The sequence below is a fragment of the Dryobates pubescens genome, chromosome 4, assembly GCF_014839835.1.
Source record: "Dryobates pubescens isolate bDryPub1 chromosome 4, bDryPub1.pri, whole genome shotgun sequence".
NCBI classification, from domain to species: Eukaryota; Metazoa; Chordata; class Aves; order Piciformes; family Picidae; genus Dryobates; species Dryobates pubescens.
In genome coordinates, this window is record NC_071615.1 from 42,637,748 (window position 1) to 42,655,142 (window position 17,395).

The window sequence follows — 17,395 nt, forward strand, 5'->3', positions numbered from 1 at the left end:
CACTGAACTGTGGAAGCCTACTTAGAATTTGAGTTACTAAGGCTTGCACCGCGATTTCTCAGCACAGCTAGGAGATGCTGATGCTACTGTCTCCAATGCAGTTCAATAAGGCATAAGTTAACTCAGAACTGACATCATTACACGTTGGAAAAGTAGTGTAAAAGCTCCTCTTTTCCCTCTCACTGTTAACATTCAGTACTATTTATTAAATATTTTATAAAAAAGAAAGTAGGGTATTTATACATTCAAACAATCACTGCAACAGTCAGAGTAAAGGAAACTAATCATCAGAGTCTAAATTAAGCACAAGTCTGTAGATATGCACACTTGCACACATACACACACCCTCCTCGTACATTATGTGTGTGTGTGTGTGTATAGATATATATAGAGAGATATTTTATATATATATTTCTTTCAAAATCAGATCTGAGAATACAGGACAGAATGTCTTCACTTAGCTCCTCTTTCACCAGAGGACAGGATTGTCCAGTTTGGAAAAACCAGGTTCTTTTCTAAGTTCCATGTACGTTCCGTTGCTCACCCAGCAGTCATCGTCGGATTTCCTATTAAAGATTAAACAAGTGTCTTAAATGTAAAGCTTGTATTTGCCACATATATGCTGTGTAATGCAATGCAGCACTATGCACAGGTACCAAATCCAGCCCATGAACCAGGTGCAGTGCAACTCAAGGCAGCCTTCAAACAAGTGAATCAAATGGGTATGTTTGCACCAGGCTTTCGAGATTCATCTCAGTAGCCTAGTGTACAGCTGAGACCAACACTCTTATCTCACTGTCATATGCCAGTGCTTAGCACTTAAAACTGCAGTCCAGCTTTACTTCACAGTCTCAAAGGCAGCTTTGAGTGGAAAGTGGAAACTATCGTATTACCTCTCCAAAGGTCACCGCTTATATTGCATGAAGAAATCCTGGAGCTCTTGGTCAAGAGGTGAGACTCACTGCACTGGGCACAGTACCCTGAAGGAATCTGTCTGGTTTTAATCTAGTGTGCAATATATTTGGCATGACAGCTAATTATTCTTTTAAGTAAATCAAGGCTTGTTATTTGCTGAAGAGAGAAATCACTATTTAAAAGCCAAATGCATAATTCATATCCACTCTAACACTGGATAACGCTTTTGCTGTATAGTAATTAAATCCTTTATTCTGTTATTAAAATCTACACCACAAATCTCAGTTTTCAAATCCCCATTATGAGGATCCAAATCCTCATCCTTATTCACAATTCTTATTGTGGATGTGCAGTTATGAAGTATTAGACTTAGCCTCTATCGTGCTGGAAGCAACATTTGTTTCTCTTTAGGAGGTGTATTCACATGTGATGAGTGAGCTCACCAGCTTCTCAGACATATAGCGGTCTGAGCCATTCCCTTTTTGCTCTTATTTTAAATGTTGCTGTGTTCCTCAGCAGTATCTATGTATACAGAGGGAAAAAAAATAGGATCCCTGATCTGTTGACTGTGATACACAGGCCCATACAACATTCACCTTGGCTCCAACTCTTTCATTGCAGGAGAACAGAGGAGCGGGAGGGCAGAAAGCCGTGTCCTCATTAGCATTCATTTTTGTCTTTTGATAGCTAAAGTCTCCTATTGATTGGTTTACAACAGGAGGAAATAAAGTGCCCTCTGAGTGATAATTCTCTCCCCATGAAATAGGGGAAACATGTCCAAAACCAGTCCTAGAAAATCAAAGGCTCCAACTCTGCACACTTTTACACAAGGCAATCCCACCAAACTCAGCAGAGGTAATTAAGCTACATCTAGCTACTTCATCTTGCCTGAAAGAATCAAACCTGCTACATTCATTCAGGCAAATGAAATGTAAACTAAATACCTATTGCCATTAAGGCAAACAATCAAAAAAGCAGAAAGAATTTTAGGGATGCACTAATGAAAAATTAAATACAGAATTCTAAGTTTTAACTACATCTGGAATGTTCTCCCTTGCCAACATATAAAAATCAAGAATACAGAAGAAACCTGGAAAGAAGTGGAGCCCACTCAATAGCAGTTCAGAATTTCAGTAAATGATAGTATGTGCTCTTGTATAGTACCTGAAAAACCTAGGCTGATGCTCTAGATTGTTCTCTTCCAGTACCTTCCGTCGTTCTCTTTGTAGCTGCTCAATCCTCTGCTTTTGCACTTCAGCTCCTTCAATATTTCCTTCTTCCAGACACCTGTAGCACCAGCAATAATAAGAGACAGAATTAGTGCTTCTGTCCCCCATCGTTTCCAGGTCGTCCAGAGCTCCAGAATCTAATCTTTAACAGCAGTGTTTGAAAGGTCAACAGCTACATGACAGACAACTGCACTATCAAAAAGCACTTGAGGGAATATAAGGCTGAATCTCAGAGTCATCATTACATTATTTTACTTGGAAGTTAGCAACAGTAGAAATATACAGAAAGAAATGTCAAGTATTCAGTTTTCAGATGTTCACTCAGCATCCAGTATCTGAAGCACTGAAGTTTTTACATCCTCTGAAAGGCAGCTATCTAGAAGCATCCAAGAGCTAATTTTAGGCAACACTAGCCTGTTTCAGGTGCACATTTATGTAGAAATTGGAAACACTGCAGGTGTCTACACTAAACAGTCTCAGCTTAGGCTAAAGTACAGAAGATTCAGAACTACTTGAGGAAGTTATTTGAGAGCTGAAATGTAGTACCTTTGGTCTGGCCTAAAACGTGTGTCAGTGGGTGGGAGTAAAGGCCTAGTTTGCAGGTCCAGCTCATTTAACTCCAGTGCAAATTGTGTGAATCCATACCACTGTTCATGATCTTTAGGCATTGGATCTACAGAAGAGAGTACATTCAGAATTCCAGTTAAATGCTGTCCTCTTCAGAAGGAAGATTCCAAGCTCCTCCTCAGTCATTTGTTCATCTCTGAACTGTGACCTCAGTTCTGGGTGAATAAGAGGTTTTTAATAATGTGACAAAAGACAACATGCCCCTTGATTGTTGCACTGCAACAAAACAGATCTGTGTTCTCTCAGCTGAAGCAGAGCAACACCATGATCAAGACCATGCTAGCATCACAGTGCTTTTTCAAAACACAGTAGACAAAGATCCCACAAGTCTGGGAGAAGTTCATTACAGAATGAACTGACATTACAGCAGCAAGCTCTGTGGGCTATCCTCCAACGTTTAATATCTGAGATACATAATAATTCTCTATACAAAGACAAGAGGTTAGTTCCTTTCTTTTTTAATTAATCTCTCTTCCTTTTAGATCCCTCAATACCCACTTCATGCCCAAGTATGAAAACTATGGTGAAAATACAGGAAGTCATAGGATTATGTTCTCTGTATTATTGAAGTTAAATGATGCATTCATCTGGTCTAAATTTTAAATGCTTGACATAAATCTAATACTCCCCACAGAAATAACAGTAAGTTAGGGCCCAATAAAGAGCTTAAAACAGCGAGCTGCTTCTGAAGCAGATCTTTAGTCCTTTATCTTAGCCATTCTGATCACTAACTTGCTCTCCATATGCAGTTAGAAGATGAAGTTGTCCCGCAGTACAAGCTGTCATGCCACTTCCCAAAGAGCCGGTGCACAACTTTCCCAGCTTTATCCATGACACTGCCTTCAATCTCATGTGCATTTGGAGTCCAATACTTTGCCTAGAATTAAGAGGAACAAGGGCAAAAAAAGGTGCATAAGAGATGAAGTGTAAGTGATTTTTCCACATCAACAGCACCATGCTATATAGAGTGGTTTCCTGAAATGAAAACTATTCATCAAGGTGTGCATTATGTTACCATATGCAAGCAGCTGCTATTAATCAGCTTATTAAAATACTGACATTGAGAATTTTAGTTATTTTTGTCTGTTTAGGGGCAGTACCAGGTAAAGCATGGGTTTTAATTGATTTTCCTTTACTAGGAAGAAGGCATTTATTGCCAAACCCCCCATTTGTATTTCAGTTATAAGAGCATTTCCTGAGTAAGTCACATCTTGATAACTTGTACTGAAGCAAAAGCTTTGATTAACACCACAACCTCTCACAAACTTCCCCAAGCAACTGCAAAGAGCCAGAAAAGAGCAGTAGGTGGAGCACCCTGCATAAGCACTGGTTCTCCAGTTCTTGCATGAATGCAACCACAGCACAAGCAATCTGCATGTTGTGAGTGTCAGTAGATGTCTTGTGCCTGCCTCTCTCATCAAACACGGAGTAGGTTTTTCATGAGATTTCTTTCTTTACTCTCCTCATAGTTTTCCACATCTCCAGTGGAATCACTTGAGAAAATCCATAGTATCATAGTATCAGTCAGGGTTGGAAGGGAACACAAGGATCATCTAGTTCCAACATCCCTGCTATGGGCAGGGGCACCCCACACTAGATCAGGCTGGCCAGAGCCTCATCCAGCCTGGTCTTAAACACCTCCAGGGACGGGGCCTCAACCACCTCCCTGGACAACCCATTCCAGGGCTTCACCACTCTCATGGTGAAGAACTTCCTCCTCATGTCCAGCCTGAATCTCCCCACCTCCAGCTTCATTCCATTCCCCCTAGTCCTATCACTACCTGATATCCTGAGAAGTCTCTTCCCAGCCTTCTTGTAGGCCCCCTTCAGATACTGAAAGGCCACAATTAGGTCACCTCAGAGCCTTCTCTTCTCCAGAATGAACAGCCCCAAACTGGTCCTTCACTTTCTTATCTGGCTCTACCTGGCTGTTGTAGTTACCTTAATAAAATTCAGTTTGCAGTGGCAAGTGTCATCATTGAGATTTTTGATGATGATCTCTCCATAGTGTTCAATCCATCTTTGTCCACTTAAAATGTTATGGATGCAAGACGTCACCTTGTTCCAAGCAAAATGGTCTTTAAAACTGTAAGAAAAAAAGTCATCCATGAAAAATCCCATGCCATGTTCAAATGAACTCATACAGAAATTTTTTTGGGGTGTTTTGTTGTTGTTGTTTTTTCCTGGAATGCCTCAATGTCTTGTCTTACACCTCAAAACCAAACCCTATGACAACAATTCCCTCTCCCAGAAAACCCGTTTCACTTCTGCTACAAACCTCGGACTTGAATTCAGTTCTCTCTCAATCTGTTTGTCCCTCTTTACCAGTTTTAAGTTTCCAAAAGCAATAATTCCACTATCTTCTACTGGCTGAAATTCCCACTTCACATCTTGTAACACTGGGATAACTGAAAGTCATGATGACTCTGGTCAGACTTATTGAGTAGAATGAGCTTGGCTCAAGCTTTCAGGGCTGAGCCAATGCGTGTGCTTCAGGCACGAGCAAAAGTTCTCACTGAGTTGCAGTTGCACGCTGGAAGACAGCAGACAGGAAGAGGTAAACAACTACCAATAGATAATACAACATTTTACCTTTTATTAAAGAAATAAATGTGCCTATAAGACAGCTTTATAAAACCTTGAGAAAAGGATTCTCCTGAAGACAACATATTCTGCAATTTGTTCTGGGTATTGAGAGCCAAGTTGCTACTGGTAAGGTAAAGGGTAAGCTCACAAAGCACCAGCTTCTCCACAGCAACTGCCTGCACACATCCCATGAAAGTATTAGAATCTTTCCTTACCTTTCCTTAATCACTTACTTTCACTTGCTGCATTGCTGGAGTAGGCACAGGGACAGTTTATACAGACTAGCAGATATGCAGCCAGTTTGCCCCAGTTTTCCTGCATGTCACATGCTCTATCACACTTGCAAAAAATACTGTATTTGCTCACAAAAGAACCTTAATGCTTCATTTCCACCTACAGTACCATTTTTGTACCAAATTCCACATCAGATACACAGGGATACAAAACAGCATATGGAGACCACATATCAATCAGATTATTTTCCAGATCATCAGCCCTCACAGGCCCTAATTTACTAGTTCCCTTGCCTCAGAACCCTCAACTCACGTCCTAAAGACTCCAGCTTACGCTGGCCACTATGAACACCACCTTTCATACATTATCCTTTTGGATACTGTTTCTGTATCACATTTTTACCCACACTAAAAGGAAAAAGGCATTGTTAGTCTGATGAGTGCTAGGTTCATTTTTCTTCAGATGGCAGCATAACTAACTTTGCAGATTCTCTTTAGAAGATGTCATTTGGACATTAATCCCCTTTTAGACCTCTGGTGCTGCAAAATGATGAACACAGGTCAAATTTTAGGAGATCTTAATTGTTGACCTGCAGTGGGCACTCTGAAAAGCCAGAATAGGAACACTGCAGACTTTAATTGATTTTTTTTTTTTGGGTGTAATTAAACTATGCTCAGCACATAACTACAATGGTTACTTCCTTCCTTGTATAATAAACATCTGATACGCAACTGTTGCTGTTTATCACTCACAATAACTGTTTTGCAGTGATGATAGCTATTGGCGTCACCTACACACCAGGACCCCGTGGTGTTAGGGTTTGTGCAAATGGAGGTACAAAAGACAGAAGCACCAACAACATCCTGTCCCCCAAACCCAAATTCAAGCAATGGAATTCATAGCTTCCTCCAGCATGCAATTTTTGACTGCAAGTTAAAAAAAATATCTGTAAAGCTTAAAATTCAACTGAAGTATGAAAGCACTGACTTTGCTATTCTCAAGATACAAAGGAATGCTATTTTTTATTGCATCTTTTGGTCTTGAGTTTATGCTTCTGTTTTATACTTCTGGTTTTGGTTTGGTGGGTTTTGTCCATGTTCTTCCTCTCTCTGCTCTGTTTTTAAACTTCATCATAACCACCAATTCTTCCAAAATTTGCAGACAACACCAAGCTGGGGGCAGGAGTTGATCTGCTGAAGGGTAGAGAGGCTCTGCAGAGGGACCTCGACAGGCTGGACAGATGGGCACAGTCCAACGGCATGAGATTTAACACATCCAAGTGCTGGGTTCTGCACATTGGCCACAACAACCCCATGCAGAGCTACAGGCTGGGGTCAGAGTGGCTGGAGAGCAGCCAGGCAGAGAGGGACCTGGGGATACTGGTTGATAGTAGGCTGAACATGAGCCTGCAGTGTGCCTAGGCAGCCAGGAGGGCCAATGGCATCCTGGCCTGCATCAGGAACAGTGTGGCCAGCAGGAGCAGGGAGGTCATTCAGCCCCTGTACACTGCACTGGTTAGGCCGTGCCTCGAGTACTGTGTCCAGTTCTGGGCCCCTCAGTTTAGGAAGGATGTTGAGTTGCTGGAGTGTGTCCAGAGGAGGGCAACGAAGTTGGTGAGGGGCTTGGAACACAAGCCCTATGAGGAGAGACTGAGGGAGCTGGGGTTGCTTAGCCTGGAGTAGAGAAGACTCAGGGGAGACCTTATTGCTCTCTACAACTACCTGAAGGGGGATTGTAGACAGGCAGAGGTTGGTCTCTTTTCCCAGGCAGCCAGTACCAGAACAAGAGGACACAGTCTCAGGCTGCACCAGGGGAGGTTTAGTCTGGAGGTTAGGAGGAATTTTCACATAGAGAGAGTGATTGCCCATTGGAATGGGCTGCCCAAGGAGGTGGTGGAGTCACCATCACTGGAGGTGTTCAGGAGGAGACTTGATAAGGTGCTTGGTTCCATGGTTTAGTTGATTGGGTGGTGTTGGATGATAGGTTGGATGTGATGATCTTGAAAGTCTCTTCCAACCTGGTTAATTCTATTCTATCCTAAGGGCTGATGCAGCACAGCATGTTCTCATCTGGATAGCTATGGCTCCAGTATGTACACAAATGTCTGTGCCTGAGCGGACAGCAGCGCACGACTGCAGCACTTACACAGGGAGAGTTACGTGTGTTGTTCCAACTGGAACAATTTCCATGGACTTGCCCCAGAATTTGTTTTTCCATCTCACATCTGAAACAGGAAGAGTTAAAAAAAAAAAGACAAAAAAGACAAGGTTAGTCACAGGCATAGGTGAGACTACTTCTGTGTTCTACTTCATTTGCAAGAAATGCAAACTAACAAAGTGCAGCATAATAGAAGTGCTCAAAGAATGCTGTGGACCTTTGAAAAGTATTTTCTTTGGTTTGTTTGGGGGTTTTTTGTGGGTGTTTTTTTTGGGGGGGAGGGTGTGGTTTGATTTTTGGGTTCTTTTTTCCTTGTTTTGTTTGTGTGCTTTGTTGTTGTTTTGGGTTTAGTTCTTTTAGGGGTTTGTCTATTTGTGGTTTTGGTTCCCCCCCCCCCCCCCCCCCCCCCCCCCTTACATTGTTGGTTACTTAAATAGCAACATAACAGAGGTTTAAAAGTCCCCTCTCAAAAACCTTTTCAGAGGAGAATAATATGAATAAGCTACTGGCAGCACAAATTTCTCTGCTAATCACTTGCTAGTGAATGAGTGCAGGCATTTCCATAAACAAAAGCAGAATTCCAAGTACAAAAATATAGCAACTAAGAACGTCCACAGTGAAGAAGTAAGAAAATGCTTCAAAAGACAATTTCAAAGAGGATTTAATCCAACTTCCTCTAAGTTTAACTGGCCTTTTAAAGTCTTGTCTGAGTCACAGAAAGACCTGTCCATGGCTCATGTAATTTCTCAGAAAAAAGGAAATGAGAAATCTCAGTGCAAGCTTAGCTACATTTATTGAGCAAAAACCACCCTGAAGATAAAGAAACAGAGAAGTGTAGCAGAAGAATTACAGAGTTAAATTGGGCTGGATAATGTAGTAACTTCAGAGCTTAGGGATAGGAACCTTGTTGCGTTAGACACTAGGAACTCCGTTTCCTACTCAATCTGACAAAGAGGGGAGAATGAATCTTTAGTTTCAAAACAATGCTAGTACTAACACAAGGAAAACCAAACCAGTTTCCTGTTCAGCTGTGGGGGGTGGAATCTTTGATGCTGGCTGCGAGACAGGTGCTCAAACCATTGTTAGGGGGTTACATCCTGAGTATATATGTGCAAGTGATAGAAATGCCCCACACCAAGCTGCCCACCACTGCAAAGGCTGGAAAGGGACACAGGGCAGAATTCCTCATGAAAAAAAAAAGAAAAGATACTTTTCTTATTACTTGCAAGAAAAAGCTTTTATACTCTTTGGTTCTAAAGTTTGATGCTGGGTCAGCATCTTTAGTGACAGCAACTCTTCTGGGATTTCTACACTGCAGAAGTCCAAAACTACCTTTAGTATGCTGATACCGAGCCAAATTCTGTACTAGCTTTCTCTCTCTGCAGCGGGATAGGAGAGAAAGGGCAAAGGCACAAACTACTTAGTTTAACACTTAAAATAGATTATCAGACTGTGTTATGTTCTATGTTCTCATAAATGGTAAAGCTGCCCCACAGAGGGAAACATCTTAGGAACCAGTGTGCAATTTGATAATGTAAATAATTTAAGAAAAGCAAAGTGTTATTTCAAAGCTATGCTCAGAGTATTTCAGGCACAGATACTGTAATAACTGAAACTTTCTATCCTGCATTTCCATTGCAACCCTTTGCAAGAGGAAAGTCAGTTTCAGAAGTACAAGAAAATTATCACAGTATCACCAAGGTTGGAAGAGACCTCAAAGATCATCGAGTCCAACCTGTCACCACAGACCTCATGACTAGACCATGGCATCAAGTGCCACATCCAATCTCATCTTGAACACCTCCAGGGATGGTGACTCCACCACCTCCCTGGGCAGCACATTCCAATGACAAATGACTCTCTCAGTGAAAAGCTTTCTCCTCACCTCAAGTCTAAACCTCCCCTGGCGCAGCTTGAGACTGTGTCCCCTTGTTCTGGTACTGGTTGCCTGGGAGAAGAGACCAACCCCTTCCTGGCTACAACCACCTTTCAGGTAGTTGTAGAGGGCAATGAGGTCTCCCCTGAGCCTCCTCTTCTCCAGGCTAAACAATCCCAGCTCCCTCAGCCTCTCCTCACAGGGCTGTGCTCAAGGCCTCTCCTCAGCCTCGTTGCCCTTCTCTGGACACGTTCAAGTGTCTCGATGTCCTTCTTAAACTGAGGGTCCCAGAACTGGACACAGGACTCAAGGTGTGGCCTAACCAATGCAGAGTACAGGGGCACAATGACTTCCCTACTCCTACTGGCCACACTATTCCTAATGCAGTCCAGGATGCCATTGGCCTTCTTGACCACCTGGGCACACTGCTGGCTCATTATTTCCTAAACAACTGTTCCTGTCAGAATCCAGTCTCCTGGCTCACTGGAGATGATCAAGATATTTCTTGACACTGAAACAGATGAACTAAAAGCAGTATCTGGTGGGATGACAGCACTACTGTAGCAGTGTTGCTGAGGAATGTCTCCTTTTCAGCTGAATAGATAATACGGGAAGTGAAAAGGTCTTTGCACACACAGCTTACCTCATTAACAATCTACCTTTCCGATTGACTCAATGCTAATCTTTCCACATAAGTTAATATAGTCCCCTAACAAGAGGCCACAGTATTCACCCAACTGCCTCTGTGTTAAAAATCATTGTCTAGGTACCCTTGAAGCTCAATTTAAAAAGGTCATTTGGGAACAAAATCAAGCCAACCTCCTAAGACTCTGCAGTACCCTGCCTGACTATCCTGTGCTCATCAAGACCAAATCTCAGACTATTGCTCATTGGTCAGTTCTCAGCTCTCATCTTTACGGAAGAGCTTTGTTCTCTAAATGCAAATGTTAAAACATTTGACTGATAACCATTGTCAAGCTCTGTTAAACACATCAGTCTCACCATTTTTATTAAGACAGGCTGCTATCTAGTCTTAGTTACAGTTTTCTGTTACTGAATACATTTGTGGTCATCTTTGCTTTTTGGCTAAAACAAAAGGACTCATGTCTCTGATTTCTTCTTGCTTTGTTTACAAAGCAAAGAATTACACTGAATAATGAAACCCAGACTAATGACAGAGTTCCCATTTCTATTCAGTACAGTTCCATCTGTAATAACTATAATCAAGCTAGTAGTCAATCCTAACAGAATTTAAAGTTATAATATGACTCCACTGTGAATTAACAAACCTCTAGGTGAAGTATTTTAACCGAGTTGAAAGGCACAGTTATGTTCTGTCTACACTCCAAAAATATCTAACCCCACAGGTGCTGCGAGTGGCTGACATCAGCAGCAGCAATACACAGCTCCAATATGCTTGCTTCCTTTGGAACAAGATGTTAGCAGTCAAATAGCATGAAAACTTATGCACTGTAATAATGTCAGCAGAGAAAGACAAGGCAAATATATTTCTCCTTGCTGTTACGTTCATTCTTGGAAAGCATCTGCCAAGGCCCAGGATTCAGCTCATAATTTCTCGAGCTGTGTTCAAGCTTGTTGGTTTTATAAAGAGCTTGAGGTACAACTCTTCTTTACTAAACAATCACCCCCCAGAACAAACTTGATTTTAAATAAATGCAGCTACTTGTACATGAAAAGAATAATGACTGTTTTGTGAAAAACCTTGAACATTACTGTGATGGCAGAACATCCAAATAAGAAGCATGCAAGTAAGTATAGGCTAGCATTTCTTAAAGTCATTGTAATACAATTTAAGCAGAGAATTTAACTTCCCCCCCCCCCCCCCCCCCCCCCCCAGTCTCTGGATATTTCATGTTAGACATGCAATGAAAATATTACAAACACTGTAAAAGTGAAGGATAGACTGAAGAGTTACCTTGCCAAAAAGAAAAATTCACAGATTCAGCATGGCATGCAGAAATAGGTGGATGGTGACTGACCTAATAGTAAGACACAAAAGTGGAAAAATAAGACAAACATAGTAACACCTGAACAGCAAGTTTGGTTTGGGTTTGCCCTTCATTTTTTTGTATATTGCATTTACAGTTTGAACATTTACTTTCCTTTTACAGTTGTGTCCTGAAGGGGGAGTCAGTGAAATTAGTAAGTGCTGAGACCTAAGAAGTGTTGAAAGAAACAGAAAACACCTTTTCTAGAGGCCTGTGAATTTTGTTCATTAAGTGAAAACCTAACTATGCATGTTGCATTGTCTCTAAGGTGATAATTACATTTACCCTTAGGAGCTCTTCAACCCACCACAATAGATTAACAGAAGTTGCACTTTGAGCACATCTACAAAAGTAACAAGGCAAAGGTTCAAACTCTTTGGTACCTCAAAACCCTGACTATGAGGGAGGAGAGACACTGATAAGTATCTCTGAGGGGACCATGGGTGGGAAAGTAAACAAACAGAAACATCAAACCATGAAACTCCACGTAGCAACCCCTACGGCTGCAGCAGTGACAGCCCTGGTGGTTCTAGCACTAAACTCTAACCACATACACTGCATTTTGTCAACTTTGGGCAATGGCACACACATAAACTAAGGCAACCACCAAAACAGCAAAGCAAAGCAGTGAGCAAATAACAAATACACAAAGCAGACTATTAAAAGGAAAGAGTAAATAATAAACTAACTGCATAAAGTGAAAGCAGCCACTCTGCCCTGGCTGTAAATTCTCCCTTCTGGATGAATGCAACTAAAACCTGACCAGGACTAACTCTCTGATGTGGAGTGCCTACATGGGCAACTTCATTTTCAAGTCAGATTTCTATTTCCCACTATGAATTTAATTTCTTAACCACCTACATGGCTCAACTGCAGTTTTACTTTGCTATTCATTTTCCCACTTACTTACTGAACATCCTTTACTTAGCTTAAAAAAACCCCAAACCACCACATAAAAAAATACTAATTACCTTCAGCTATGCCCTAATCCACCAAGAGCAACACATTCTTTATCTCACATACTGCACTCAGATTAACCCTGGATGTCACTATAATTCATGGGTTAAACTTAGCTCTCACTTAAACTGTTATAATTCCAGAGTAAGGTCATGGTGCTATGTGGAGTTATTCTAAACTTACTCTAGTAATAGACCAGAATCCCTGTTATTTCATGTGTTTTGCCTCTCTATTCCATGGATTACATACTGTCTGCACTAACAAGTTACCTGGAGTGAACATCAGAGTGCTTGCACAAGCAGTAAGCAGCAGTTCCTGATGCAGAGAAATATTTAATGCTTGCAGCCTACATGAAGTACCTTTCCTGCCTTCCCTTCCTAATATTCTTTCCCCCCTGTACCATTACAACAACTTAATGCACACATCAGAACAATAGCTGTTTACAGCCCAAGCCCACTCATGTATTAACAATCCTCTTTAGGAAACAGAAAACACTTCATACTGATTTATCCAATACTCAGTGGCAAATCTCTTCCTTTAGTTCAATCTAACACTCAGTTCAGTACCAATCTTTATTCATCACTCTGTTACTCCTGTTTGGTGTTACGCTGGTAACTGCAGCGCTTAGTACACATCATCTTAGAACCGAGGCAGCACAATGAAGAACAAGATGCATTACTCGAACTTCAAATTTGATTTTTACTTGGTCTGTTTTGCTGCCTTTTTTCCCCTCCTTGCTGTCACTCTTGCCTGTGACATTTCCCAAGGCTAAGGAAAGATCACGTTTTTCTGTCAGCAAAGAACAGCGTACAAAATATTGTACCTTCAGAAGTGGCAAGAATCAGTTTTCATTTCCTACAGCAAGCCTTTTAGAAGGCTTTCTCTGGTCAAATTTCTAGGCTGTACACCCTTGCCTGATGCATTGTTTGTAACTTTTTGTCATGTTTAGATGGAACGAAAAAGCTTTCAATTATTCTTACTCTGCTAGGCACCAGAAATTCAAGTTTTAACTCTTTTTTTTTTCAATCCTTGTGATTTTTGGTAACCTGACTGGTTTAGACTTAGTATTTTTTCCACCCATATTTAATAATTATTCTTCTAATGGGGAAGTAATTTCATAACCACTCAGCCCTTGGTGTATTAGATACATCCTTCGCCTACTAAGCTGCAGTACCAGATTTTATAGGCTTACCCCACAAAGTATTTTTGACAGGGAGCAGAAATATTCACAGGGCCACAGAAAATACTAGCAGTTGATTGACTCACATGAATTTATCTGTTTTAAAAGACACTGAACAGTTGAGGATGTTTTGTTTTTCCTTTAAATGATCACACATACAAGAAAATTACAGGAATGCAAATGCTTGTTGCAGTCATGATCAGATTTCAGCACGGGGAATTGCAGGCTACTTAACCAAGTTATCTGGTTATTGGAGAAGGCAGCCTGTGCCTTCTCCAGTGTCAGCTGCTGGTTGTCATCTCAGAGTTAGCAGAATTTCCTCAAAACCCCCTTTTCTTAATTTATAATTCTGCAACATCCCTTAAGTTTTGCTGGGCTGGGGGTTGTTAATTAGGGCTATTAATTCCAGAGGATTCTAGCCACGCATTCAGAATTATACAGGGTATCAAGCAGCAAGTTTAAGGTTTGCAGCATCAAGTACCTGTTCTGCAAAGAACTGGAAACCCTTATCTTCACGAATACATTCGTAGGTTTCTCCAAGCACAGGATTAAATGGCTTACTTCCAGCTCGGTAGTAACTGGATGCATATGCAGAGACTGCAAATGCAGCTATATACACCTGAGAAGAAAAGATGTGACATTTTGATTAATTTATTTACCACAGCCATGCACACTTTTTACTAAACATTCTGATTTAACAGGGACTAGGGGGGGGGGTGGAGTCTTATCCTGACATCAGATTCTGTATTCTTCCTATTATGGGCAGACTGAAAACAGGCATGCCTCCTGCTAGCTCCCATACTAAAGAATATTCAGTTTTCAGAGAGTCAGTCAAAGGTACAGGGATGGAGCTATTTGGGTCAGAAACTACAAATTTCATCCACTGAAAGCAGCCTTCCTGAAAACTGTTTGAAGCAGCTTAGCATTCTGCAACACACTTCAAAGTGCTAACCATAAAAATCATTGCTAGAATTTGTATTATAAGTGGCTTTGATCGTTATGGTCTGTGATTCTTATATGGATCTAGCACCACCCCTTTTCCTGAACATGGCACAGGAAGTACTGGATGAGTTTTCACCAAGTTTGCCGTGCACTGCTAATGCAGTTTGGATGGAATTGCCTTTTGTCTGCTGTGCTGTTACCTAGACATGAAATTGTTCTTGATTATGGCCAAGACACAGGTAATCCTTCCATATTTTTGCAGTCAGCTCAAGCATAATTCCTCCTAAACCTGAGGGCTCTTCAAATAAGGTCTCTTTTGTACCATTCCCCCCCACTTTTCATTCCCTTTTCCTTATCTTGTGACAGTGTAGATACTCTCGTTTCACCATTTCAGAAATTGAATCCGTTTCAGAATGGCTCTTTTATGAATGACTGCAATTACTGTGCCACAGTTAGCATTAATTTGGCCTGAGGAATTTCTCAAAGGCAAAGAATCCTCTGTTCTGAGGTAATTTCCAGATGCCTGGGTGTGGGAAGAAGGGAAAAGGCTTCTTTTTGTTCCCATACGAACAGCCACTGCTCATTTCCTTTTCCTTTTTATATATGTTCTCAAGAGCACAAAAAAAGCCAAACCCCACAGCTAATAGCCACACCCTGTGTCTTGAGAACACACACTGTGTAACCCTTGCAGAGTGTCAAAATGGAGCACAAGGTTTTCCAAACAGTATTTGCAAAATGACTATTTACATTCATTGATAACTTCATTTTAATGTCAGATACATTGAGTTGAAAGGGCTGAATTCGGTTTAAAGGGCCAAATTATAGCTTCCATTTAGGAAAATTGAGAGATTTTAATCCTTTATTTACAGGCTCTTTTCTGTTCTGAAAGGCACTTTTCTCTTGCCCTTTTGCCAAATGCTGAATTCAGGATTCTGCTCTGGCTGAAGCTGACACCACTATTGTATCCAACATGCATTCATATTGCCTGGTTTTGAGATCCTAAACATTTTGGATCAACCCCTAAAACCAGTGAATAAAACATCTGGAGCTCATTTAGTTAATATAAAGAGAGCTTGGTGATGTAGGGCTGGAAGACACAGCATCCTCTGTGCCCAAGTGTGTTACTCAATTAGACACCCTTAAAATAAAAAAAGAAAATATATTGTAGCTTTCACACTCAAGAGGGAAGTATATTCAACTGCCCCTCCCTTTTTGCTGCAAATGCATCATCTTGCAGAGCGAGAGTTGCAAACCAGCTCTTTGTTTAGCCTTGCAGCGCAGCAAGATGCTTGAGGACTTCCTGACAAAGCAACAGAAGAGTCACAAATAGCAGGTAACTAAGTACACACAGACAGACGCTTGGAGAGTCTGTCTCCGGGGCGGGAAGAAAAGCAAAATGGACCAGAACATCTTCATTTCTTTGGCAGATTGTTTTTATATTTCTTCTCATTATACTGACTGTCACTAAGTATTTGGAATCACGTATTCACCATCCGTTCAAACGGGCTCGGCGTATGCGCTGCTTTATCCAGCAATTCACTGTACTCCAGCTCCTCGCAGAGACGCTGAAGGGTGTTAAGTGGCTCGTTTAACTGAACAGGCATGGCCACTTTAGAGAGATCCTTTCCTATGTTATTTCTCAGGATGTTCCATAGGCTGATGTTACTGGTATTAGGACACGGAGCTGGCAAACACGTTCTCCGCTTAGAATTGCGTCCCGTTCCACTTTCAGCAATGCAGTCTGAAAAGGAAGGAAGTGGCAGAACAAGACAGTTCAGTGTTTACTTAGTTTAAACTCCTTTGCAAATATACATTGAAATGCAAATCACCCTCACAATTTGTTCAGCTATTTCACTTGTGGTTTGAATGTGGTCTGTTAGAAAAACGATAAGAACAAGACTTTAATTTCCCTGCCAGGTACAAGTGATGTGTTCCCCTTAAAGGCTATAAGAAAGGCTCAGGTTTCTGTTGAATGTGAAAGTGTAAATATTAGAGCTATTTTATTTGCAACAGGGATGAATTCCTCTCTGTTTCAGGGACATAAAACCTCCCTTCTTGACAGAGCTTCAATAAGGCTGACATTTCTCATAAGGCAAGGCGTAACTTGGAGATCCAAGAACAATAACAACTCCTACCTATCTTGTACTACTTGTGTTGAATACTCCTACCAGGGAAATGTACTGCACCACAGAATTATATGCAAGCTTTTCCACAGTGCTCCCCACAGTGCTTACATTTAAAAAAATGTTAGTGATGTTAGCTTTCAGATATGCCCAAATATTGATGAAGAAACCTCCTGGTTTAAAGGTGGAAAAGCTGAAACAGCTGTGGAACTGTGGCTTTGGTAAAGATGAAAAGAAAGAGTCAAGAGTCCTTGACATGAATATCTGAGGTCTGCGTTGCTACATCAAAGCAATCAGAACAGGATAAATAGTTCTAAGTGTGCTATGAAATGATTTGTGGCAGGATCAAAATAGAGCTACAAGCTTCTGCAGCTAGTCTAAAGTGATTACGCTGCTTAGCTGTACATCAGTCTCCTTTCAGAGAGGAATATGGTTGTCGAGAAAAACATATTTTATCTTTACATGCACCTAGGAAGCTCCTACTCTAGAACCAGTTACCATTTGGAGACCCGCAGTTATAGCTCCAGTCTGACAACCACTGTCCTCATTTGTCTTTCCTC

General features: G+C 41.2%; 1 protein-coding gene across 2 annotated transcripts in view; it reads right to left on the reverse strand.

The window, feature by feature from the left end:
- Positions 1-390: 390 nt before the first annotated feature.
- OSBPL3 (oxysterol binding protein like 3) overlaps positions 391-17,395 on the reverse strand; it is a 46,519-nt gene continuing 29,514 nt past the window's right edge. For both annotated transcript variants that reach the window (XM_009908699.2, XM_009908697.2), the window contains 9 exons: positions 16,203-16,453; positions 14,252-14,389; positions 11,561-11,624; positions 7,737-7,815; positions 4,713-4,857; positions 3,504-3,648; positions 2,691-2,817; positions 2,080-2,202; positions 391-566 (listed from right to left, as the gene is read on the reverse strand). In XM_009908699.2, the coding sequence (XP_009907001.1) occupies positions 470-566; positions 2,080-2,202; positions 2,691-2,817; positions 3,504-3,648; positions 4,713-4,857; positions 7,737-7,815; positions 11,561-11,624; positions 14,252-14,389; positions 16,203-16,453 (1,169 nt within the window). In that variant the 3' untranslated portion in view covers positions 391-469. The remainder of the gene's footprint in view (positions 567-2,079; positions 2,203-2,690; positions 2,818-3,503; positions 3,649-4,712; positions 4,858-7,736; positions 7,816-11,560; positions 11,625-14,251; positions 14,390-16,202; positions 16,454-17,395) is intronic.